We start from the raw sequence: 26,155 nt of genomic DNA, 5'->3' as shown, positions 1-26,155 counted from the left end.
GAGTGTTGCTTTAGCACCTCACAGCTGGAATTGGTGAGCTTCTGTGTTCTAAACATTGAAAAAGGTACTGTCAGCCTTGCGTACACCTAAGACTTCTTGGGAATCACGTTTTAAATCTGATTCATAGCAGAAAGAAAAAATATCATGGTTGTTTCTGAAAGTAACCTCAAAGTACCTGGAAATGTTTTGAATGATCCTCTTCCCCTGGGCTGTGGGTTCTATAGTGCCCCAGTATTTCCCTGGGGCTCTTTGGCTAATATTTCAGATGCCCACCAAGAAGGCGAGGCCCCTTTACAGATGATCTTTTTCTTCCTGGAGCATTTCAGAATAGATATTTTCTACTGCTCACAGCTAACATTCCCTTCAGAGACCCAACATTTCCCACTGATCAGGCCCAGGGAAGCGACATTCTGGAATGATTGCAAGAAAAGATTTTAAGCTCTTGGTTCTCATGGCAATAAGATATATATATATATTTATATATATATATTTATATTTATATATATAATATAGTTTTAAGTTCATATGCAGTTAAGTTGTTTTCTTTCTAATGTTAGGAGTGTTTAAGGTGGACACCGGGAGGCTTCTGGAGTTGATATAAGATTTTCTTTTTTCTTTTTGAGTTGCTTACCCTTTACATAGGTCTCTCTAAAACAAATGTATCCAACTTCTGTCAAAATATACATGGCATGTGTTCACTTTGTGGTGTGGTCTTTGTTGTGGGGAATGAGTTGACCCCGTTCATGCCCAGCACAGTGCCTGGCACACAGGCAGAGGCACTCTCTCAATTCATTGAATGAAAGTGAAGGTGATATATAATATGGAGGGGGAATAATCTACGATATTACTGGGTGTCAGAGATATCTAAAACATGAAAAAATGCACATTTGCATGAAAAGTATTATAGAAGTCCAGTAAGCTTCTGCAGAATTCACAATCCTCTGAGCTTTGAAAAAGCTCACTCTAAAAAAAAAGAAAAAGCTCACTCTAGAGCATTGTTTCTTAGCTCTGTTTATAAAATGCCCCAGAGCATCACCAGTCAACTCAGGGCCATTTTATGTTGCTACTGAGTTTTTGTGTGTGTGTGTTTATTTATTAAAAAAAAAAAAATCAAACTGCCAACTTCACAATGTTAGAATCTAACATAATTATTAGACTAGATCAGCATTTCTAAAAGCCAAGGATCCTAGAACAACTGCATTAGAAGACTCTGGCGTGGGGGGCGGTGGTGTTTGTTTTGTGGTTTTTTTTTTTTTTTTTTTTTTTTGAGACAGTCTCACTTTGTTGCCCATGGTAGAGTGCTGTGGCATCATAGCTCACAACCACCTCAAACTCTTGAGCTAAAGTGATTCTCTTGCCTCAGCCTCCCCAGTAGTTGGGACTACAGACACCTGCCACAACACCCAGGTATTTTTTTTTTCTATTTTATTATTTTTATTTTTTTATTATTATTATTTTTTTCTTCTTTTTTTTATTAAATCATAGCTGTGTACATTGGTATGATCATGGGGCATCATTCACTAGCTTCACAGACCGTTTACCAAGTTTCACATATACCCTTGTAAGATGCACCGCTGGTGTAATCCCACCAATCCCCTTCCCTCTACCCACCTCCCCCCTCCCTCCCCTCCCTTTCCCCCTTCCCCCTGTTCTTAGGTTGTAACTGGGTTATAGCTTTCATGTGAAAACCCTAAATTAGTCTCATAGTAGGGCTGAGTACATTGGGTACTTTCTCTTCCATTCTTGAGATATTTTACTAAGAAGAATATGTTCCAGCTCCATCCATGTAAACATGAAAGAGGTAAAGTCTCCATCTTTCTTTAAGGCTGCATAATATTCCATGGTGTACATATACCACAATTTATTAATCCATTCGTGGATCGATGGGCACCTGGGCTTCTTCCATGACTTAGCAATTATGAATTGGGCTGCAATAAACATTCTGGTACAAATATCTTTGTTATGACGTGATTTTTGGTCTTCTGGGTATATGCCCAATAGAGGAATTACAGGATTGAATGGCAGATCAGAATGGGAGAAGATATTTGCAGGTTATGTCTCCGACAAAGGTTTAATAACCAGAATCCACAGAGAACTCAAACGCATTAGCAAGAATAGAACAAGGGATCCCATCACAGGCTGGGCAAGGGATTTGAAGAGAAACTTCTCTGAAGAAGACAGGCTTGCGGCCTTCAGACATATGAAAAAATGCTCATCATCTTTAATCATCAGAGAAATGCAAATCAAAACTACTTTGAGATACCATCTAACTCCAGTGAGACTAGCCTATATCACAAAATCCCAAGACCAGAGATGTTGGTGCAGATGTGGAGAAAAGGGAACACTTTTGCACTGCTGGTGGGAATGCAAATTAATACATTCCTTTTGGAAAGAGATATGGAGAACACTTAGAGATCTAAAATAGATCCACCCAGGTATTTTTTGAGATGGGGTCTCACTCTGGCTCAGGCTGGTCTTGAACTCATGAACTCAAGCAATCCACCCACTTTGGCCTGCCAGAGTGCTAGGATCACAAGTGTGAGCTACCAGGCCTGGCCGGAATCTAAGGTTTTAATTAAGTTTCTCAGATAAGTGTGCCCCCACTCTGTGTCCCATTTGGGGCTCACTTTGTGATACTAAATCAGAAACTATGGAGGTGGGACCAAGAAATCTACATGTTTAATAGTGTCACAGTAACTAGTTGCATTAAAGTTAAAAAATCACTAAAGAAAATCAAACCTCTAAATAAATCTCAAAAGATCCTTTCCGTGAGGTGCTTAAATCTAGAAGACAGTCCTGGAAGTATTTTGTACACTATTCATATTCTACTAATTGTAATATCTAGCACATGAGTATTCTGGGTCACTAATTAAATAAGCAAGCTAAATTCATCTATGTGTCCATAGGCTTATTATCTGCTGGTAGATGGAAAGAGAATAACCATGTGAAAATTGATTCCAGTGAATCATCTTCTAGTTTGACCAGAACAGATCAAAATGATCAAAATGTTCTCATTGAGCTGCCAAATTAGTTATAGCATCTGCAAGCAAAGAGTCTAATTAATCTTAAAGTCTTAAGAAAGAGTTGTGTCTCTAAGAGTTGTTGGAGAAAGCTCACTTTGGTTGGAGGGGGTGCTTTGGTGGGTGCAAACCACTTCCTGTGTATGGAACTTTGAAGTTCAAGAGAATACCCAGTCTTGAGGAGTCGTGTGCATCTGAAAAGATGTGACCTTGGTAATGTTGCTTAAGTCTCTGTATTTCAGTTTCTGTTTTCTTTTCCATAGATTGCTCTATATGTTCTCTAGTGGTTCTGAAAATGAATTTCCTAGACCCTTAGGTCCTCAACAATATTAAGGAGAGGATGGTCCATCTCTAGTATTTTAAAGTAACTGGAATAATTTGTACATTTACTATGAACACACCAGACAGTCTGAAGTTTGCCAGCACCTGCTTCGGGGATCAGTTATATAAACTCACTGTGGTTCTTTGAGAGCTCTTCTTCACATCCATTCATTCCTCCATGAAGGAGGAGGAAGACAGCTATAGTGTGATGTGTGCCTGGGTGCTGTGGGAGCACGTGGAGGGTCTCCTAACCAGGATCAGTTATAGGAAAGGCTGTAAGGAGAGACCGTGTGGAAAGTAAGGTCTAACCTGCATTGTCAAGGGCAAGTAGAACTGGTCAGGTGAAAGAAGTTGGTAAGAGTTGAACACGTGCAAAGGCTTACCAAGAAAGAAGAAAAACGTGCTATGTCCTGGGAACTGCTGGAGGACTGGAGTCAAATGGGGTTGGAAGGCAATGAGGGAGGATCAGAAGTGATGGGGAGTTTAGAGGGACGAGGAGCCCTGTGCCACCGTGATGCCTCCCCACTACCCGCAAGCTCAGTTATCTAGAACACATTGTTTAATCTCTCTAGGCTTCATTCAGTTCCTCCTCTGTAAGATGGTTGTAGGTAATAAAACATACCTTTTAGAATCATTAGGATCAGAAGGAAAAAAATATTGGTTTACTCCAATGTCTTCCATTTTTGAGTCTTTGTGATTAATAGCAGTATCACCATCTTGGTTCCCAAGCTCAGTTATAATGCCCAGTTTTATACAAAATCAGGTTTCTTTAAACTTGTATTGCTAACCACCTAGAGGAAGAATGGATCTCTTTCTTGTGGACACTCTGGCCCAGGAGATACCTCAAGAGTCTGCTAGGAATGGGCCCCTCAGTGTCAGCAGCAGCCTGGTGGTGACCTTCACCTTGTTCCTCATTGTTAAGGGCATCTTCCCCCTGCCCATCCTGCTTCCTCCAGAACACTGCCTCTTTCCCCATAGAGCCATCAGAGCAGCACGTGTCCAGCCCAAACGTCTGCTGTGAGGATGTGAGGAAAAACTACGCTTCTGTGTGGAAGTGCTTTGTAACTCCAAACACACAGCTGTGGTCTGGGTGTAATGCACCCTTCCCCAGCCATTCTCTCTCTCTCTCCCTGTCTCTCTCTCTCTGTCACACACACACACACACACACACACACACTCACACACACACGCTCCACAGTTTCACACACACACAAGCCATCCAGCCACACTGTAGACCGAGACATCGACTTGAGCCATTATGGAGGGGGAATTGTTTCCTTCAGAGTAATTGACACATGATAGCAGCCCATATTGTCATAGGCATCGGATGAACAGCGTACTTCAGCTCCTGGCACACAGCTTCCCCTAATGGGAGAAAACATTTATATGTAATAATAGTAATGCAGGCGCAAGGAGGCTGATGCTCGGTAAAGGGTCTCTGTGATTCTGCCAGGAGGGTGCAATCATTATAAGAGGCTCCAGCTTTATGACGCAGATGGTCCAGGGACTTCTTAACATAAGGCTATTTGGGATGAGGGTCTGTCCTGAATCCTTTGGGGTGGGGGGCAGTTCAGAAGGACAGTTCCCTGCATGCAGCCAGCCATTCTCATGCTCTCTGAGCAGGGTGTTTGTGAGTTAGTCAGCCTTCTCTAACACACAGCTGATTTCTCCCCGCTTTCCTTCTGTCTCCCACAGGGGACATAAAGAGAGAATTAGACTCTCAGACCACCTTTCTGTATAACAAAGGATGACGAGGCAGACAGAAGGGAAGCTAGGATTGCTCTGCTATTTTTGACACAACAAAACAAAATATAAAAACCATACCATAGCATCTTGGATGATGTCTTTTTTATATTCCATAATGCTGATGCATGAAATATATAAATGAAGATTTGTGTTAAAAGAGTGGAGAACTTTAGGCACCACTCAGGTGGCATGCTGAAAATGCATTTGATTTGAACCCCAACAATCTAGCCTCTGCTGTTCTACTATCTAGGACATTGAATGCATTAGCACTTGGACTTGGCCTTGAATTGCAAATTTGATTTTTGTTGTTCATATTTAAAAAGCTACACCAGATGCTTGGAAAACATTAGGGTCTTGCCAGCTAGGGAATAGAAATATTGTCATTCTACCTATTTTGTATTTTGAAGATCTAGAAAGCATTCTATCACAATTACAGTTGTGACTATTTGTATCACTGAATTTTCAAAATAGTTAAGCTAAGGATTCATGGATGTTTACTAGGTTCCAGGTGTGAAGCTAAGTGCTTTCTACATTATTTCATTTAAATTCATCCTCACAGAATATCCATGAGCTAGGTATTTATTTATTTATTTATTTTTTATTGTTAGATCATAGCTGTGTACATTAGTGCAATCAAGGGGTACAATGTGCTGGTTTCATATACAATCTGAAATAGTCTCATCAAACTGTTCAATGTAGTCTTCATGGCATTTTCTTAGTTATTATATGTAGACATTTGTATTCTGCATTTAGTAGGTTTCGCCTGTACCCATTCTAAGATGCACTGTAGGTGTGACCCCACCCATTACCCTCACTCCACCCTAACCTCCCCCCTCCCTTCCCCTTCCTTGGCCCTTTCCCCATATTCTTGTGCTATAGTTGGGTTATAGCCTTCATATGAAAGCTATAAATTAGCTTCATAGTAGGGCTGAGTACATTGGATACTTTTTTTTCCATTCTTGAGATACTTTGCTAAGAAGAATATGTTCCAGCTCCATCCATGTAAACATGAAAGAGGTAAAGTCTCCATCTTTCTTTAAGGCTACATAATATTCCATGGTATACATGTACCACAATTTGCTAGTCCATTCGTGGGTCGATGGGCACTGGGCTGGATGTGGAGAAAAGGGCACACTTCTACACTGCTGGTGGGAATGCACACTAATATGTTCCTTTTGGAAGGATGTTTGGAGAATACTTAGAGATCTAAAAATAGACCTGCCATTCGATCCTATAATTTCTTTACTAGGTATATACCCAGAAGACCAAAAATCACAATATAACAAAGACATCTGTACCATAATGTTTATTGTAGCCCAATTCATAATTGCTAAGTCATGGAAGAAGCCCAAGTGAGCTAGGTATTATTAACTCACTTTTCAGATAAAGAAACCAAGGCTTAGGAGAGGTTAAATAAGTTTTCCAGGGTTCATTCATTCAACAGGTATTTCTCATGTGTCTACTCTGAGCTCCTGGAACCCCACTAATAAACAAAATGGAAAAATCCCTGCCTCTGTTACATTCTAACAGAGGGTATCACTACAAACATTAATTAAGTACCAGATAACAGGATATGTATCAAGTCTTAGGTAGAGAACCTGGGATTTGAATCCAGGCATTCTGACTCCAGAACAAGTGGTCCTGTTCCTCTAATTCTTCACTGCACTGCCTTACCCAGTGGGGTGCATTCAGCTTGTAAGAGATGAAATAGGGTTCCCAGTGGGACTTGGCCAGTGCCATGATCTCAGCCACCACCATTTCACAGAGGAACCCATTCCATGACCTTGAGCAGAATCATGGACGTGTGCTTTCTAAAGCAAAGTCAGGCTTGTTTTTAAGACAAGTGCTTGTTTCTCAAAGGTTAACATGGCTTCAGGAGATGCTCATCCCCATGGTCCCTGAAGCTGAGATAATTGACCTTGCCACTCTGTTTGCAGGTATGTTCAGGTTATCTGCCATACCTGAGGGCAGGTCATGGCTTCCTGATTTGTCCAATAAATAACATCATTTTCTAGCAGTTTCTGCCTAATATGATAGACTGAACCAATGTTTTTTTTCCAAGTCAAATTCCAGTGTATCCCAGCTAGGGCCTGTCTTAAGCAGTTCAGGAGCCTCAGCCAAGCGACTGCAGACAGAGTTTGATATTATGATTGAACACATAGATTTTAAAACAAGGGTTAAACTAGATTTTTCTCCAGAGCCCTTTTGACTCTGTTTACTTTTCCAATGGAATTTTCTACTTATGAGAAAGCACCTAGAAGGAAAATGATGCTTCTTGAAATTCACCACACCATCTCCAGATTGGTTTCGTGACACGTGGGGCTCCTCTAGAGCATTGGCAGTTTCACATGTGAGGGCTACCGTGCCAGGGTCTCAAGAAACCCTACTCCTCTCCCATTGGGTCTGCAGCACATAGCACCCTTGCTAAGTATAAGAGAGCACCTGAGTGAAGGACTGCTCTGCCTTCTCCCTCCCACCCTGTGTCTTTCTGTCTTCAAATATATAAAGCTCCTGACACCCCTTCTAGCCCAGCCTGGTCACTCTTCTCTCACCCAGCAAGCATTTCCTCAGCACCTGCTCTGTGCCAAGCTCTTTCAACCAGGGCTATATACACTGGCCCTCGATGGTAGAAAGGAAAACAGCAAACAGATGAATCAGATTTCTTTTTTTTTTTTTTTTATTGTTGGCGATTCATTGAGGGTACAATAAGCCAGGTTACACTGATTGCAATTGTTAGGTAAAGTCCCTCTTGCAATCATGTCTTGCCCCCATAAAGTGTGACACACACCAAGGCCCCACCCCCCTCCCTCCGTCCCTCTTTCTGCTTCCCCCTCCATAACCTTAATTGTCATTAATTGTCCTCATATCAAAATTGAGTACATAGGCTTCATGCTTCTCCATTCTTGTGATGCTTTACTAAGAATAATGTCTTCCACTTCCATCCAGGTTAATACAAAGGATGTAAAGTCTCCATTTTTTTTTAATGGCTGAATAGTATTCCATGGTATACATATACCACAGCTTGTTAATCCATTCTAACTAATAAGTCCATAGGGTCCATTAATTTCTTTTAATTTGACTTCTTCAGCAAGTCCAGTTAAGTAGATGCAACATTATCTAAGGTAAGAGATCCATCACACCAATTACCAGGGATGCAGAGTCTAATTCAGGTATTCCTTATGGTCAGTGGGACTACCTATTCTGATTCAAACTCATCTCTTTAAGACCCTGTGAATTAGATAGTAGAATGGTTCATTCAATTTACAACTATCTGTTAACCATTGCTATGAACCTGACTGGTGGCTGCAGCCTGTCCTATGGCCTATAGGCAAGTCAGCCGCAGTCCCTACCTTTTTGGAGCTCTCTAAACACTAAAGCAGTTGTCCAAAAGTGTGATAGAAGCTATGATGCGGAAGCATAGATTGCTTGGAAAAACTTTTTCCAAGGTATTTAATCCAGTAGAGGTGGATCAAGGAAAATGCCTAACATAGTTGGGGTAAAGGATATAGGAGAAGACTTCCTAGAGTAAGTGAAATCCAAGATCTGACCTGAAAAATAAGGAGCTATTAACCAAGGCAAGAGGAGAGGGAGGGGGAGGAGTGTGTTCCAAAAAAAGAAAACAACTTGTACAGTGCCCTAGGGGCAGGAGGAAGCTTGGCACCTAAAAGGAACTGAAAGAGTTTCAGGAGAGTTGACAGGAAGTGCACAGTTAGGAGAGGGGCTGGGAAGGGGTGCTGAGCAGAAAAGCAGAGAGATGAGACTGGAAAGATGAATAGGAGCCAGGTGGTTTTGGCAGGAGTCAGTTTGGATTTTGATTAACAGACAATGGAAATCCTTGAAGAGTGATAAACAAGAAGAGCAATATATATATAGATATATCTTTTCTTTCTTTCTTTTTTTTTTGAGACAGAGTCTCACTCTCACTCTGGGTACAGTGTCGTGGCATCATAGCTCACAGCAATGTCAAACTCTTGGGCTTGAGCAATCCTTTTACCTCAGCTTCCCAAGTAGCTGGGAACACGGGTGCCCACCATAACGCCCAACTAGTTTTTCTATTTTTAGTAGAGACCAGGTCTCAATCTTGCTCAGGTTGGCCTCAAACTCCTGAGCTCAAGCAATCCACCCATCTTGGCCTCCCAGAGTGCTAGGACTACAGGTGGGAGGCACTGTACCTGGCCTAGGGCAGTACATTTTTTTAAAAAGGTGGTAGTATAGAAAATAAAGAGAGGACAGAACAATGAATAAAAGAACAGACAAAAGAGCAAATGGATGAAGGAATGGAGACAAGGCAAAGAGACCAGTCAGGGGACTGTTGCAACAATCTAATAAGAGATACTGACATCCTAGCCAAGGATAGTGCAGTGAGGGCAGAGGTGAATAGGCATGTTGTGTTTCGAAAGTAGAATCCATAAGACTTGCTGATTGGTGATGTGGGAGGTTTTAAGAAAAATGTTCCAGTTTCTGACTTGGATAATTGTATGGTAGATACTGAAATGGAGAACATTGGTGAGGATGGTGTTTGAGTAACAGAAGATACGAAGATCAGACAATTAAGTTCACGAACTCATCCTCCAAAAAGTGCTACATACCTCCTTGCTTAATATCACTATGGTCACCTTCAAAGTGCTCCTCTTGGGAAGCTGTGCACCAACACCAGCACCTAGTCTACCCTTCAAAGCAATTTTGGAACTCTTTTTCTGGAATGGCTGTCAGAGCTGTGTCATAGGGGCCTGACAATTAAGTTCATAAACTCAGCTTTTTCTAGTTCATAAACTTAATTGTCAGACCTCATAACAAGCTCAATGTTGAGACATGTTGAGTTTTACACATCTGTGGAACATCCAGGAGAAGAATGTTGGTGTTAGCAGAGCTTAGCAGAGAAGATTGGGCAGGATAATTTCCGGGGGCCATCAAGCTAAGGAAGCTATTTGAAGCTGTTGTAGTAGACAGTTGAAGCATGATGAAAGTATTTTGGCAAGCAGGCAGAGTGAGCAGCAGAAGAAAAAGCTTAAGAAAAAAACATTAAACAATCCCATTATTTAAGAGAAATAAAGAATGCATAAGAGATTAAGAAAACTGATAGAAAGGAGGAATCCCAAAAGAGTGAGATATGGTGGAAATCTATGGAAATGTGCTTTTAAAAGAGAGTAGGCTACTATATTAAAAGGTGCTAAAAGAGGAGGTAAAATACGGACTGAAGGGGTAGTTTGAATTACGTTAAACATTCATCTTCAGTTCCCTGCTTTGCAGTAAATATGTTAAATCATGTATTCTTAAAGGTTTTTTCCAGTGTTCTCTAAAATATTATTGATTTAATTTCTTGACGCTCTCAATTAAGTTGTGGCAAGCATTTAAGATTGGGTATTAACATTGTTCTCAAGTATGGTACATTTTGATCCAAGTCTCATGTCTAGCTTTCATTCCCAATATAATAACAGATAATTCCTCCCTGTGAGAGGAAGATTTCCTTTAACTGTCCCATTTCTTTTGTTCCCCACTCCCTAATCTTTGGTTTGTTTCCTGTCTCTTAGCCCCATGAGCTCTGCTTTTAAATAAAATCAGGTAGTGTTGTCTAATTTTGAAATGAGAAGTATGTCTTTCTTGTGTGTTCTAAACCATTTAAAAATTAGTTCATAGCAATCACAAATGATCTGGAGATAGAGTCATCCTCTTTTCCTGTTTCTTTTCCAGCTCCAAGAGACTGTGAAAAGGAAGTTGGAAGGAGCCCGATCACCACTTAATGGAGACCAGCAGAATGGTACCTGCGATGGGAATTTTTCTCCAACTAGCAAGCGAATTCGAAAGGACATTTCCACAGGGATGGAAGCCATCAACAATTTGCCCAACAGCATGCCACTGCCTTCAGCTTCTCCACTTCACCAACTTGACCTGAAGCCTTCTTTGTCCTTGCAGAATAGTGGAACACACCCTCCTGGGCTTCTAGAAGATCTGAGTAAGAACGGTAGGCTCCCCGAGATTAAACTTCCTGTCAATGGTTGCAGTGACCTGGAGGACAGCTTCACCATCTTGCAGAGCAAAGACCTCAAGCAAGAACCTTTGGATGACCCCACTTGCATAGACACATCAGAAACATCTCTTTCAAATCAGAACAAGCTGTTCTCAGACATTAATCTGAATGATCAGGAGTGGCAGGAACTAATAGATGAATTGGCCAACACGGTTCCGGAAGATGACATACAGGACCTGTTCAATGAAGACTTTGAGGAGAAGAAGGACCCAGAATTCTCGCAGCCAGCAACTGAGACCCCTCTGTCCCAGGAGAGCGGAAGTGTGAAGAGCGACCCCTCCCACTCTCCCTTCACACATGTCTCCCTGGGCTCTCCCCAGGCGAGGCCTTCTTCTTCTGGTCCTCCTTTTTCTGCTGTCTCCACGGCCACTAGTTTACCTTCTATCGCCAGCACTCCTGCAGCTCCAAACCCTGCCAGCTCACCAGCAAACTGTGCTGTCCAGTCCCCTCAGACTCCAAACCAAGCCCACATGCCAGGCCAAGCTCCACCTCGGCCTGGAAATGGTTATCTCCTCAATCCAGCAGCGGTGACGGTGGCTGGCTCAGGGGCAGGCCCGGTGGCTGTTCCCAGCTCTGACATGTCCCCAGCAGAGCAGCTCAAGCAGATGGCTGCACAGCAACAACAGAGGGCCAAACTCATGCAACAGAAGCAGCAGCAGCAGCAACACTCAAACCAGACGTCCAGTTGGTCTCCCTTAGGGCCTCCATCGAGTCCTTATGGAGCAGCGTTTACTGCAGAAAAACCAAATAGCCCGATGATGTACCCCCAAGCCTTTAACAACCAAAACCCTATAGTGCCTCCAATGGCAAACAACCTGCAGAAGACAGCAATGAATAACTACCTCCCCCAGAATCACATGAACATGATCAATCAGCAGCCAAATAACTTGGGTACAAACTCCTTAAACAAACAGCACAATATTCTTACTTATGGCAACACTAAACCCCTGACCCATTTCAATGCAGACCTGAGTCAGAGAATGACGCCCCCCATGGCGAACCCCAGCAAACCCCCCCTGATGCCGTACATCCAGCCGCAGCCGCAGCAGCCCCAGCAGCAGCCCCCGCCGCCACCGCAGCTGCAGGCTCCCAGGGCGCACCTGAGTGAGGACCAGAAACGCATGCTTCTTATGAAGCAGAAAGCCGTGATGAATCAGCCCATGGCCTACGCTGCACTGCCGTCCCACGGGCAGGTAAGTGTGAGAGTGAGACGCGCTCGGGACGCGTCTCAGACCGTCGCTGTGTGATGCTCGCCCAGCGTCAGCTGTAGTGGGGTCTAATGACCAACAGACACCCTCCCCGCACATCTTCATGGAGTGACCAGGACTGGGGACATGTTCTCCCTTTCTATTAAGGCTGCAGTCCCCAATGTACAAGGCCACTGACCAGTACTGGTCTGTGGCCCGTTAGGACCCATGCTGCACAGGAGAAGCTGCGGGCAGGCAAGCAAAGCTTCGTCTGTAAGTGCATTTGCTCCCCATCGCTGGCGTCACTGCCCGAGCTCCGCCTCCTGTCACGTAAGCAACAGCGTTAGATTCCCCCAGGAGCTGGAAGCCTCCCGGAAAGTGCCCACCTGAAAGATCTAGTTTGTGTGCTCCTGGGGAGCATCTAATACCCTCCCAAACTTCCTTTCCAAGGAAAAATTGGTAGGAAGGTGGGGACGTTTAGGGCTGTCTGCAATGGTTTTACAAGGCCCTCTACTACCTTCAGCCTTCTTACTGAATTATGAATAGTGGGAAATTTGGATTTTTGATGCTCAAATGTGGGGGAGTTTTCTGTATTTTCAATGTGAACCGGAAATAGATTTTTATAGGACCATTCTGTGTTTAAACACTTTTTGCTGGACTAGCAATAGTTAGGAGTTGGTTTATTCTTGTTACTTGGGAGTCAGTAAAACCTCTTCAATTCATTCAGTGTTATTTCCAGAAACTATGTCTTATAGCTGTATTAAAAATAAGTCTCCTTGGGCGGCGCCTGTGGCTCAGTGAGTAGGGTGCCAGCCCCATATGCCAAGGGTGGCGGGTTCAAACCCAGCCCCAGCCAAACTGCAACAAAAAAATAGCCGGGCGTTGTGGCGGGCGCTTGTAGTCACAGCTGCTCGGGAGGCTGAGGCAAGAGAATCGCTCTAAGCCCAAGAGTTAGAGGTTGCTGTGAGCCGTGTGACGCCACGGCACTCTACCGAGGGCTGTACAGTGAGACTCTGTCTCTACAAAAAAAAAAAAAAAAAAAAAAGTCTCCTCTTTCCCACTGTCTTCCTCATGACGTGCTGGTTTAGGGGCAGAGATCTCAGTGTGCATAGTGAAAAGTGAGCATCCACCATTTGGGAAGAGAATACTCATTAACGGGTATTTCTGCTGTCCTCATCCTGACCAGGGAGGCAAGCAGCCAAAGCTCCTTTAAAACACTTTATCAACCCTGAAAGAAAGGGAGGGTGGGGAAACGCACCTGAGAGTGACCTTCCCCCAACCTGGATGAATTCATGAGGGATGTTCTTACTGCCAGATGCTGGCCTGTTCCTCAGCCCTTTGAGGATGTAGACACTGGCATTCTAGTTGGAGATTTTGCAGGGAAGTCTTTGCTTTTGAAGCCCTCATGTCTAAACAGGTTCTAACTCGCACTTGTATGTGTGTCCACAATGGGCTGCGTGAGAAGCGCGGGTAAGTCATGCAGGTAGATCTTGCCTCCTTGGTTGTCTGCATCTTATATCTCCTGGAGTGCCCCACCCCAGCCTCACCCCGCAGGCTGGATGGAGAGGCTGCAAGCCTGGAGGTGGTGCTGCCTGCAGAGACAGGCCCCAGCCCTGTGCTTTCATTCTTGTCCTTCTCAGCCTTCCAACCCCAAAACCTCACAGGGGTTTCTTGTCTGCACATGCCACCAGCTCTGAAGAAATCCTGTCTGGGTAAATAAAAGTATTGTTGCTTGGTTTACATCATCTGCAATCAGTAGCTGGTGGAAAAATATTACTGAAATGTGAACTTTTATGTGTTATCTTGGTTTCGTTAAAAAAGAAAAAAATGTGTGTATGTGTGTGTGTGTATTTATTTACACACACACACCATTGGAAAAGTGCAAGATTTTATGCATTTTGAGATTAAGTTCTGAAGCAGGCAAAAATACAGGCAAGGTACAGGAATGTCTGTGGTAGCCCAGACGCATCAGGAGGTTTATGAGATCGCAAGCTGTCAAAATAGTCTGTTGTTAATCTTAATACAAATTGTGCTTCTGCGTTCACTGTGTTCATGCCAGCTACAGTAGTGTATTTACCAGACCAAAGGTGATTAATTCCAACTCACAGGCGCTGCAAACATGTGGGTGCAGTGATGCACCCACCCTCACCCCCAACACTCACTCAGTGTCTTTTGAAATGTGCTAACTTGGGATGAAGTTCCTGTCTTTGCAGGAACATGAATTTTAAAGGTACTTATTTCAGGTCTTGAGCTTGCCTAACTATGTGCATTGATGCTGCTGGCTGCAGAGGTCATGTTTTCAAAGAGCTCAGTCAGGTGGAGAAGCCACAGTGATGGTTTTCTGGATTAAATCTATGTACACCTCCTCTCTTCCTCCGTCTCACAGGGTACTTTCAGGGTAGATGGAATCTTCCTTTGTGAGGCCTCCTTAGAATAATCACTTCTTAACCTTGTAAAGAGCCATCAGGTAAAAGCATGCTTTTTAATGAAATATTAACTCTCTAGTGTTTGATACAGGCTTCGGAATACATATATAAACATGTGAATATCTTTCTGCAAACATACCACTTATTTCATGTTTTTATCTGATTGTGGAGCAGTATTTACAAAGCTCTCAGAATAATTACACTATATGTCAGTACATTGCACAAAAACAAGCACAAATTACAGGTGAGGTACAAATGCATAGCTGTACATGGGTGTTGTTCATTTTTGTTTTCTGCTATTGCTAGTGAACTTGCAGTTTATTCTTCATTGGCCACAAGGACCACGAAGAAAGCTTCATTTGAATGAAAGACTTGAGCAACAGAGCTTATTAGATACATTTATTTAGAGAAAAGTATCTTAATAGATGTTTACTTCTTTGGGACACTTGGAGAAAATGCCTTGTCTCTCAGAAATGAATAAAAATACACTCACTTCCTGGATATTTTGAAAAGAAGGAAACCAAAAATAGAAAGAAAAAAAACTCAAAATTTTGAAGGTATACTTTTACTTTTCAGAATTTACATATTATGCTTTATCATCAGAGGATTGAACAAGGATTATGCTCATGGTATCCCTTATGATAATGAACAATTTGAACCAAAAAAATAAATAATGTACATGAAACTCATGAGATTAATGAAAGATTAATCACAGGAAAATGTTCATATTATGAGTAAAATAAGCAGGTCAGAAAACAGTTCATATGTTACAATCCAAACCATGATTTTTAATATGAATAGAAAAATTCCAAAGAACTAAAGTGTTAGATGTGGTATTTATTTCTGGTTGGAAAAATTATGAGTGATAATTGTTTTCCTCTTTATACTTTACCGAATTTTCTAAACTTTCTGTCATATATGTGTGTTAATTCTACCCTCGGGAAAAATACTTTTTTTAGGGTTGGGGAAACCCCTGTTTTAAAAATATTTACACTTTGTTAATTCTTTTAAGCAAACATTCTCTGTTGAATTGATTTGCCAGTTGGATCAGACAATACCATGACTCTTTAATCATTTACATATGCTAGTTACGAATCCCTGTTCTAGTAAATAGTACTAAAACCTTTCTCCCACGCTCAGTCTCTTTTCCTTTCTCTTTTACATCCCCTTTTCATTTCTTACCGTGCTCTCTTAATTTTCCTATAGACCTTGAGTTAAAATAGTGATAATCACATATCAATAATTTTTACTATTTACGAGTTTTCAAATCTACTCTGGCATAATGTTCTTACATTATTTCTTTGATCGTTTCTCCTTTCCCTTTTCTCTCTCTTTCTTTTTAACTTTCTTGAACTTTTATTCATCATGAATTGGACCTCCTGAATTGCTCTTTAATATTTTAATTTTTTAATGTTTATGAAATAACCAGAACTTATTTTGGCCATTTTTTTCTTATCTTGTTCCTAAAGGGCAAGATTTCCATCTCTCTCCTTTTCTCTTATTTTAGCTAATGTTTGCAGAGTGCCTAACACTGCGTCTTGAACATAAGGATGTTTTAATAAAGCATTCGATGGCAGTCATCAGAGTTCAGGCCAAAAATACATTTATAGTTGATTATCAGCTCCAATGAAGAAAAGCATTAGCACAAATAACAAGAGCTGCTTTTGCTATCCAATAGAAGAACTGAAAAGGCAAGTCTAAAAGGAATCCATTGATAGGAAGTGGTTAGACTGGGAAGGCAAACTCAATCCCTGTGTCTGACAAACAAGAAACAATGGGGCGACTATGAAAGAGGGAAACCAGAAGCAGACGGCTGCTTGCTGATCAAGGAAAGTCACAGGCCTACCCAGAGCCCAGGGATAGCTCCTACATGGAAGAGAGCAAAGAAAATAATTTTGAAAATGTGATGTTAATTTTTAATACTTGCATTAACTAGATTAGATAAATCAAAGACTACTCTGCCTACTTTATTGTTTACATGTGTGTTTTCTGTGTAGCTGTGTGCATTCTAATGAGCACACACATGCTCATGTTTTGCAGTATGTTTTCCCCTTTCAATTTTATTTTATCAGAATTTGTGGAATACCTTGTGAGGTGTATTATTATAAGCTTTGTAGCCATAAAATCTCCACAGAAGAAAGGGAGTTTTGGTATTCACAGCTGTCATGGAAATCTCTCTGAAGGTATGTTTTCCTTAACTTCAAAAATCTGGAGCCCCTTTGTTCAGTTTCCTTAAAATACATATTGTTTACTGTATCCAAAAACACACGCATGTAGTTCAGAAAGTCAAACAGTACCACAATAGTATCATGAGAAATGCAGTCCCCTGGTTCGCCCTTCCCGTGTTTAATTTCTGCTTCCCAAAGGCAACCGCTTCAATTCATTAAGTTGTTCTCTCATTTATCTCCATAAACTGCTGCTTCTCAATTTTTCAATTACTTGATTCTATAGAAGATGAGGATTGAGCTTCCTGACAGTACCTCTTCACGAACACACACAGCTCCCTGCCCACACTGTCTTTCTGTTCTTTCCCATACTTTCAATATAAATAGCTATATCACAAATTATGATTTTGTTTGTTAGGTTTTTCTGAGATAAGGTCTCACTCTGTTGCCCATGCTTGAGTGCAGTGGTGCAATCATAGCTCACTGCAGCCTCCAACTCTTGGGCTTAAGGGATCCTCCTGCCTCAGTCTCCCTAGTAGCTAAGGTAGGACTATAGGTGCGCACCACCAGGTGCACCCAGCTAACTTTAAAAATTTTTTTTGAAAAGATAGGGTCACACTTTGTTGCTCAGGCTGATTTCAAACTCCTGGCCTCAAGGGACCATCCCACTTTGGCCTCCCAAAGTGCCGAGATTATAGATGGAAGCCGCCGTGCCTGGCCACAGATCATGATTTTGAAAAGTACTCCTTATTTACATAACTGATTTTTTTGCACAGTGCCTCACAATGTAGCCATGTGGAATGCTATGATTGTATTTCCTTGTACAATTTTTTGTTTCCCTTAGAATTAATAGCTGCTTCTTTATTTATGTTGGTCAATACTCTTCAATCCATTCACAGACTTTTCTGACCCTGTAAAAATTTTCAGCATGATCAAACATATCACATCATCTTTTTTTCCTTATGTTTTCTTTTCTTTTCACTCCTCACCCACCTTCCTTTCCTCTTTCCTTCAATGTCTCACCAAGGCCTCTACCCCTCGCTCCAGTCCGCCCCTCTCCTAAGTCCAGCTTACCTGAGGTCTTACACCTGTAGAATGTTTTTCCACCCTTCTGTGTTACATTATCTTCTTTCTTATCCCTCCTCCTCCTTGAATTATCCCTTCAAATTGGTGCAGCACATCCTCACAGTTTCTTACAAAAAGGTGCATGGGAGATTGTTTTTGAGAATGTCTATTTTTGAGAATGTCTTCATCCTTACCTTTGATTGATCATTTACCTGATGTACATTCAACTAGAATTTTGAAGGCATTTCTCATGCCCTGTGTCTTTCATGTTATGGAGAAGTCCAGTGACATTTGGATCCCCAGCCTTACCTGTGTAACCTATTTATTCACTCAGAGCTTTTTAAGTCTTCTCTTTATCCCTGAAAATTCATAATGATATGTCTAGCATAGCTCTTTTTCATTCACTCTATCTAAAAGTTCACTTTTTTATTCACTTCATCTAAAAGTTCACTCCACGGTGAACTTTTCTTTTAAATCTGGAAATATGTGTCCTTAAGATTTGGGATATGTTCTTGGATTATCTCTTGGATAATTTCTCCCTTCTCTTTTCTCCTTTTTGTAACTTTCTGGAACTTCTGTTCATTATATAATGAACCTCCTGGATGCTGATTTTCATTATTTTTTCTTTTTTCCGTGTTCTGCAAGATTTCCTTAACTTTATCTTCCAACCTTAACATTAAATATTTCATTTCCATAAGTTTTTTCTTGTTCTCTGATTTATCCTTTTCAATCTAGGGATATTAACTATCATCTTTAAATTACATTTTCCTGTGCTCCCTGCTTTATCTCTCTGTCTCCCAAGCACATTTTTCCATATGCTTATTTTGTTTTCTCTTGTTTTGTTTCTTTCATGTTAGAAGCTTTTCTCAAATGTCTGTTTAAGAGTGAGGCATAATAAAGTTGATTAGTTGTTCTGTGTGCCTAGACGGGGCTTGTCAAATGTGGGACTTTGTTGCCGGATGATTGGGTTAAAACCCACCATGTTGTGGAGTTAATGTCTGTGGATTGCTTTTTCATTCTCATGACTAAGGGGTGTAAAGCAGGGTGCTGGCTTTCTGGAGCTTAATAAGGGAGCAAGGTGATAAACTGTGGTGAGGGGGAGGGCTGTCTCACTAAATGCTATGTAGAATCTCGCTTCATTCTCCCTGTTTTCGTGTGGCTCCTCAGCCTATTCTCAGCGAGGCCTGAGATCCAGGATTCTGGAGTCTCTTGGCTTCATGTCCCCAAAGTAATCCACCTTCCTCCTTCCCGTCTGGGGGAGGGTAGCTGGTGCACCTCTTAATTATACAGGATTCCAGCCAATTTTCCTTTTTGCACCCCCAGCTTCTGCCCTGGCATTCTGAGTGCCTCTGATTCCTCAGACTTCACAGCATTCTTTAGCTTGAACCATCTTGCTTGGTTTTTGGCTTCCCTGCTGCAGGATTAGATATAGCTTTCTCTAAGCTGCTAAGTCGTTTACCAGTCAGCCATCTGATTTTCAGCTTCCAAAATTTTGTTGACACCCCTTGATTGCTATTGCCATGTCCCACCTTCTTTGTTCTTAAATGTTTGTATCATTTCTATTCCTCTTTGTCATTGTGCTGGGGCACTGGAGAAAGCCAAGATAAATGTAGGTGTTTATTCCACCAGTGGCTTTCAACACTTTTCTATCCGAATGTCACATATTGTCTAATATTGAAATTTTAATATTTTACAGCAGATTTTACTTTTGTTTTGGCTTTGATAGAGCAGATTTCAAAAAACTTAAAGTGCTGTCTTCACATAAAATTTACATATGTCAAAGACAAGTATTCAAAAGGACAGCAGAGTCAACATGATCATCATACTGTTTTAGAATGAAGATTTTTGTGATTATAACTATTGAGTAGTTTTTAAACTCTTGGAAATACTGACTTACTTCAAGAACCATAAAAAAAGTTTAGGACCCATGACCCTGACTAAGCTAGTAGCACCTGGAAAGTCACATGCAAGGTAAAATATTGACAGAACATTTACCACCGACTGAATCTAGGCCCTTCCAGCTGAGGGGAGCCCCGTGGGCAAAAATGCTACAAAAATCCAGATAATAAATGAAATGCCCCCATGGACGGGTAAAATAAGTTGTTTCCATGCACATCCTGTCATATTTTGAAGACTCTGATTGATAATTCTATCAGAGTCTTAAAAATATGAAGCTAAGAGAAAAGCAGCATAAAAGGACAAATTTTAGAAAAGGAATTAGTTTTGTAACAGTATTGTGGAAGAAGGAGGTTTTAATTGGCCCCGCCATGAGAATACCCTTTAAAGTATTTTTTATGAGATGAGAATATTCGTGTTTACTGAGAGAGCTTTATAACCCATCAAACACCGGATCTGAAACATTTATGGGCCTAAGAATCGTCTGGGGAAATCGTTCAAGATGCAGGTAATCAGATTCCACTGCCAAAGGCTTGCATCAGTAGGTCTGAGATGAAGCCTGGGAGTGAGCATTTTAACTTGCAGCCCTTCCCACCCGATTCCCCAACCACTACCACCTCCATTACTGTTTTCTGATGGAGTACTTTCTAACACCGAAATGTCAGTTAAAACAGCTTGTGTTTATCTTATTGCTTAGGATTGGTATTTGCTTAAATATAGTAGTTATCATGCCGTTGGTTTTTTTAGCAGGACAAAGCAGTCTATCCTCCACTGCTCCTCCCTCTTTCCTGCTTCCAGCATGGTAAAGGGTGGGATTTCCCTTCATCTCTCTAAGAGATATGGGTTATTCATTTTTCTGTGTCAGGACCTATGAAGGGCATGGCCTTGTGTGTGCTAAGCTCCTTTCCTCAAGACTTACAGGAAGACAGTCCATAATGAAATGGACAGTATACGCATTAAAGGCAACACGAAGCTCACATGGGAGCTCTTTTGAAACACCGTCCTCAGACCAAAAGTGCTCTCAGGCACATGAGCAGGGCCACCACTCTGTGTTCCACGTTCTGACACTTGCTTATATCAAGGATGACACCCAGGCAACTTTACCAGATGTTTCTGGGCTTTAGGGAGGCATTGCCCAATTTCATTCCACTTCTGGAGCCTCAGACTCCTTTCAGGGTGTGTCCTACTACAACCCAGGTCCCCGCCCAGTGCCCACAGTGGGTATCCACTGCACACACAAGTAAGAGAGGAGGCCCAGCTTTATTTTTTCCTGGCAGGAGTCTACTACCCTAAGGGTCTGACACAAGTGTAGAAAATTGTGAAACTTGGCCAATCATACACTCCCTATGTGTATTCACCCCTAAAATTCTAAACATTATAGACTGAAAAGAGATACAAAAATAGTTTAATCTAGAGTGTCCACCCATGGGGAGTCTAATGGGGAAGACAAAGAGGCACCTGTTTTAAGGCAATACAGGGGAACGGGTGGATACGTGCCACCATCCTAAATGCTACACTGAGGATCATGGGCAGAGAGAGAAGCAAGGGCAGGATGACCCGAGCAGCCTGCAAAGAGGAATAAGCTTTGAGACTGATGGGAGTGCGGGCGTTAGATGGATGGAGAGCAGGTGGAAAAGCATTCTGGCAGAGGCAAAGGGTTGTGCCTTAAGGGGCCAACTCAGATTGTAGCCAGGCTGGAGGGAAGGGTTCACACTGGGGAATAGCAAGGTGAAATGTGAATGGAAGAACAGTTAGGGGACTTCCTACTGTTTCCTGCTATTTCAAGTGTAAGACGGTAAGAGTCTCTATCTGGATATAGCAGCTAAAATTTAGGGAAGAATGGGCACAGCCCATTTAGAGGAAAGAAATTAACAGAATCGGTGACGAAATATAAGACAAGATGAAAGGGAAATGTTTATGTTCGTAGGGGTGAATCTTGGGAGGGCATAATAGCTTCTGAAAGGGGATATAAATCTAAGTATCAGATCTTATTTACAGTATGTTTAAAAGCAATTCGGACACTTGTAATTTATATTTCCAGTTTTGGGGGGTAATTGTCCCACCCTCAGCAAAAGGTGTGAAGCGAGCTCATAGTAATATTTTTCAAGTTTGTACTACATTGGGCCGTAAATAGATACTCCAGTGTCTTTTACTGGGGCTTTTTGTTTTAATAAGTGTTTATTTTTCAAGAAATTCATATTATTATGAAAATAGTGATTTTCATCATTTAGAGTAGTAACAGACTATATCATATATTCCTTTTGCTTAATGTTTTTATTATAAAGATTTACTCAATCGTATCTATTATTTGAAGAAGTCCTCCCTAAAGACAGACCTTAGTCAAGTATAGAGCAAAGCAGAGTTCTAGGCTTTAAAATATATTATGTCAACATTCATTGACTATTTCTAGCAACTGTGGGCTTTCCTAGAGATTACAAAACTCTCTGAAAAATAAAAAGCTGCTTTCCTACAAACTCTGTTTTATCGTGGTTCCTGCACAAGTTTCTGTAGAACTAATCTTTATGACACCAAATGGTTTGTGTCTGGTCTAGTCCATAAAGATTCAAAATACCTTTCGTGTTAGAGTTCCAATACATTGTCGTGATTAGCTTACATGATACATGAGATTATGTAGTTTACCTATACATTTTCACTTAGCCAACAGGAAATAGTGACTCCAAATAGTGTCCAAACTAATTAAACTCCCATTTATTAGTATTATGATTTCCTAGAAGAGGTTTTATAAACTTACTTGCATTCTCTAATTGCCTTTAGATCTGAAATGTCTTGGAGTTTATTGGGGCTTCTTTTCTGCACCCGGCACACAAAGGAGATTTTAATGGGTTTGCGAGGTCACGAGCACTTTCAGTAGGGAACTGAAGTCAGTGGTTCTCGTCTCCTGCTGTAGAGAGCTGTCCACTGCAGGCACCCCTTCTGAGCCCCGGTGGCACCCCCAGTGTGCCAGCAGCCCCTTTTATACCCTCTGCTGGGCACTGTTCCTGAGCACAAATGGCACAGCCATAGGTAGCAGCCCTGGGTCTACATGATCACTCCCTAAAAGCCACTAAGTGTAGAACAGAGTCAGCATTTTGATCAGCACAGTAGGAAGGAGCTACGTGTGCAGCAGAGCACCACAGCTGCTCTTGCAGTAGCGTGGCAGAGCCTACAGTGTGAAGCCGGCCAGCGGAGAGTGAGTGAAGGCCCTGGAACACGAGGCGATTCACATCTGAGTGCATAGCAGCCTTCATGGCAGATAATTCTGGTTTCAATATCACCCATTAGTAAGATTTTCATTATTGTGGCAGAGAAAGCCCAGAGACAAGACTTGGACAATTGCTTGGCCCTTGCGTCCCTCTCAGGGCTGTGACAGGTTTAGACATTGGAAACTCCAGAGCAACACCATCCAATAAAAATATAATGCAAGCCACAAATGCAAACTGTGGACCTTTAAAATTTCTGTTGGCCATGTTACAAAAAGTAAAAAACAATCAGTGAAATTCAGCTTAATATGTTTTTGTTTAGCCCAATATATTAAAAATATAATTATGTCAACATACACTCCATAGAAGGCTTACTAATGGCATGTTTTACGTTCATTTTTTTTCATACCAAGTCTTTGAAATTGGATATGCCTTTTACAGTTACAGCACATTTTGGACCAGGCACATTCCAAGAGCTCAATAACCACATGTGGGTAGTAGCTACCGTGCCGGACAGTGTGATCTAGGACAGCAAACTCTGCTCTGTGATCAGAAAAGCAATGCTGGCTGGAGCAGAGGTGAGGCAACATGATAAATTGTTTTGCTGTCTGTGAACCTCTGACTCTTTGCATCGCCTTTTAAAAGCCGTGTAATCCTAAACTGGATGGAATGGATTGGTGTTGCCCAGTGCCCTCCACCAGGCCAGGGAGCCCTCTGCTCAAGGCATCCCAAAACCCAGCTGCTTTTGTACCCATCTCCTTAGAATTCACCTGACCTGTGTGCTCACTGTCTTCCTAGACTCCCACCGCATTTATGTGCAGTGCAGCTGCTCACCGGACAAGGGCCCTTGTTGTGCATACCCCATAGTCACACAGAACACATGTGGGCAGCCTTGGGGCCGTATAAACATCCTGCAGGGAGGTCAGGAGTACCCGGCCCCCTATTAACATGTCAATGAGAGTAGCTGGTGCTCTGGCCTTGTTTTCTAGGGTTTTGATGAGCTTCATTAATTATGTGGAGAAAGAAAGGTGTGCAGCTGGAGAAGAACCCACTTAGCTCCACGTGAATGTGAATAATTGGACAGTTGGCAGAGTGTTAAATTGGCCATGTAGTGAGAGAAACTCATGAGTAAACACAATTCTCCAAAACTGCACAAAGCAGCCCCAGTTCTCTCTGCTTTTGCAGGACTCACACCACTTCCACCTTGTCTTGACTTGAGGACTGCCTGGGTGTTAGCTGGAGGGAGACTTTTTTTAAAAATTTTCCCCTCCCTCCCTCTCCTTCCTTTTTTTTTTTTTTTTTTTTGTTTTTCTTTTTTAAGATATTTTATTTTTCTCGTATGAAACCCTTTAAGGAACTACCCTGGTAGTGGGGTGGCACAGGGGAGAGGTCAGGGTCAACTCTAAAGCCAAAACAAATACTCAAATCCTGACCTCACTGTTTCATTACTTGCAGGACCTTGGGCAGGTTCCATAAGCTCTCTGAGCTTTAGGTTTTCACCTACAACAGGGAGATGGTAAGAATAGGGTTGTTAGGACGATTCTGTGTGTGAGTTTATGTAAAGTGTTTAGAATAGTATCCGACTCTTAGTAGATATTGTACATGTTTTTAAATTAAAAACATTAATCATTCCATATGCTATTCACACCTTTCTAAATATCTAGGAGAGTATAATTCCACTTCAGTTTCTCATATTTGATGTACAATAAGCTTTGTTCATTCATTCATCATGTATTACGTACCTGTGGTGTCTAAGCGTTGAGCATACCAAGGAGGAAAAAATTCTGGAGAAAACATATTATTATATACATGTGTGAAAATTATATGGGCAGGGACTGCAAACAAAATGGTAAAATTGTATTAATGTTCTCTTTTAATAAGAACCAACTGTTTGCAAGTTTCTCTGGTGATAAAAAGATTTTTTTTCATCCTGGCTCTGACTAGATTGTTCCTCCTGCATTTATCTCTGTTTAAAACAAAAATCATGTATTTGTCTGATATACGTTAAGAAAATGCCACCTTTGATATTAAATGATCTTAAGTGAAGAAGACACCTGACGAGACTGTCTAGCCACCGCCCACCCCTAACCTTACAGGTCTCTCTTAGCGGCTTTTCAATGCCCTGGTCGTTTCTGGTACCTCAGCACATGAGAAAAATCATTTGTCTTTATTAAAATCAGAAGCTAAAAAGGAAGGGGGCGCAGATTTTCTCCAGACCTCTTGAGGCTACATATTCCAAGCCAATCGCACACATTTGGCTCAGAATGAACTTGTATAAATTATTTTATAGGATTTGAGTATTTTTTTTTTTCATTAGTGGCATTTTAAACATAGTTCAAGGTCTGAAAGGTTAACAGACACCTCTGTCCTAAGGCTGGGAGACTAAAAGATATCTTCATGCCAGGGTCTAAGAGATTGAAAGACACCTCCGTCCCTGGAGACACCCTGGTGGAGGTGCGGGACACCTGCTATTAGACAAGGAAAGAGGAACAGAAACATATGTTCAGAGGATCTCATGGCTCTAATTCTGAGATAAAAGCTATTGAAACTTTATGTGCAAGTGTATGTGTTTAGACGTGTTTTGTGTGTTGTACACGTGTTATATGTGTACATGGTATGCAAATTGGCTTATAATAAAAGGAACTCTCATAAATTAAATAAATAAGCCCCAAAAAAGTAAAAAAGAAGGTGAGATTCAGTTTGTCTGAATATTTATAGCATCTAACCTTTTTTGGGTGAGTGCAGAGGCTCATGCCTATAATTTTGGCACTCTGGGAGGCCGAGAGAGGTGGATTGCTTGAGCTTACAAGTTCAAGACCAACCTGAGCAAGAGTGAGACTTCATCTTTACCAAAAATAGAAAAACTAGCAGGGTGTCATGGTGGGGGCTTGTAGTCCCAGTTACTTGGGAAGCTTAGACATGAGGATCTCTTGATCCAAAGAGTTTGAGGTTGCTGTGAGCTATGATGATGCCACAGCACTCTACCCAGGGTAACAAAGTGAGACTCTATGTCTCCAAAAAAAAAAAAAAAAAAAAACTAACTGTATTAAAAGCAAGTAAACAAGTATTCCAAAGCAATGAAAACTATTTTTATTTCACAA

The 26,155-nt window shown here is 41.6% G+C and overlaps 1 protein-coding gene across 3 annotated transcripts in view; it reads left to right on the top strand.

The window, feature by feature from the left end:
- The window catches only part of MAML3 (mastermind like transcriptional coactivator 3), a 454,513-nt gene that overhangs the window by 259,615 nt on the left and 168,743 nt on the right, over positions 1-26,155 (top strand). For all 3 annotated transcript variants that reach the window (XM_053581868.1, XM_053581860.1, XM_053581875.1), the window contains exon 2: positions 10,779-12,308. In XM_053581868.1, the coding sequence (XP_053437843.1) occupies positions 10,779-12,308 (1,530 nt within the window). The remainder of the gene's footprint in view (positions 1-10,778; positions 12,309-26,155) is intronic.

This window comes from Nycticebus coucang, chromosome 1, assembly GCF_027406575.1.
Source record: "Nycticebus coucang isolate mNycCou1 chromosome 1, mNycCou1.pri, whole genome shotgun sequence".
NCBI classification, from domain to species: Eukaryota; Metazoa; Chordata; class Mammalia; order Primates; family Lorisidae; genus Nycticebus; species Nycticebus coucang.
This window is presented reverse-complemented; position numbering and strand designations above follow the sequence as displayed.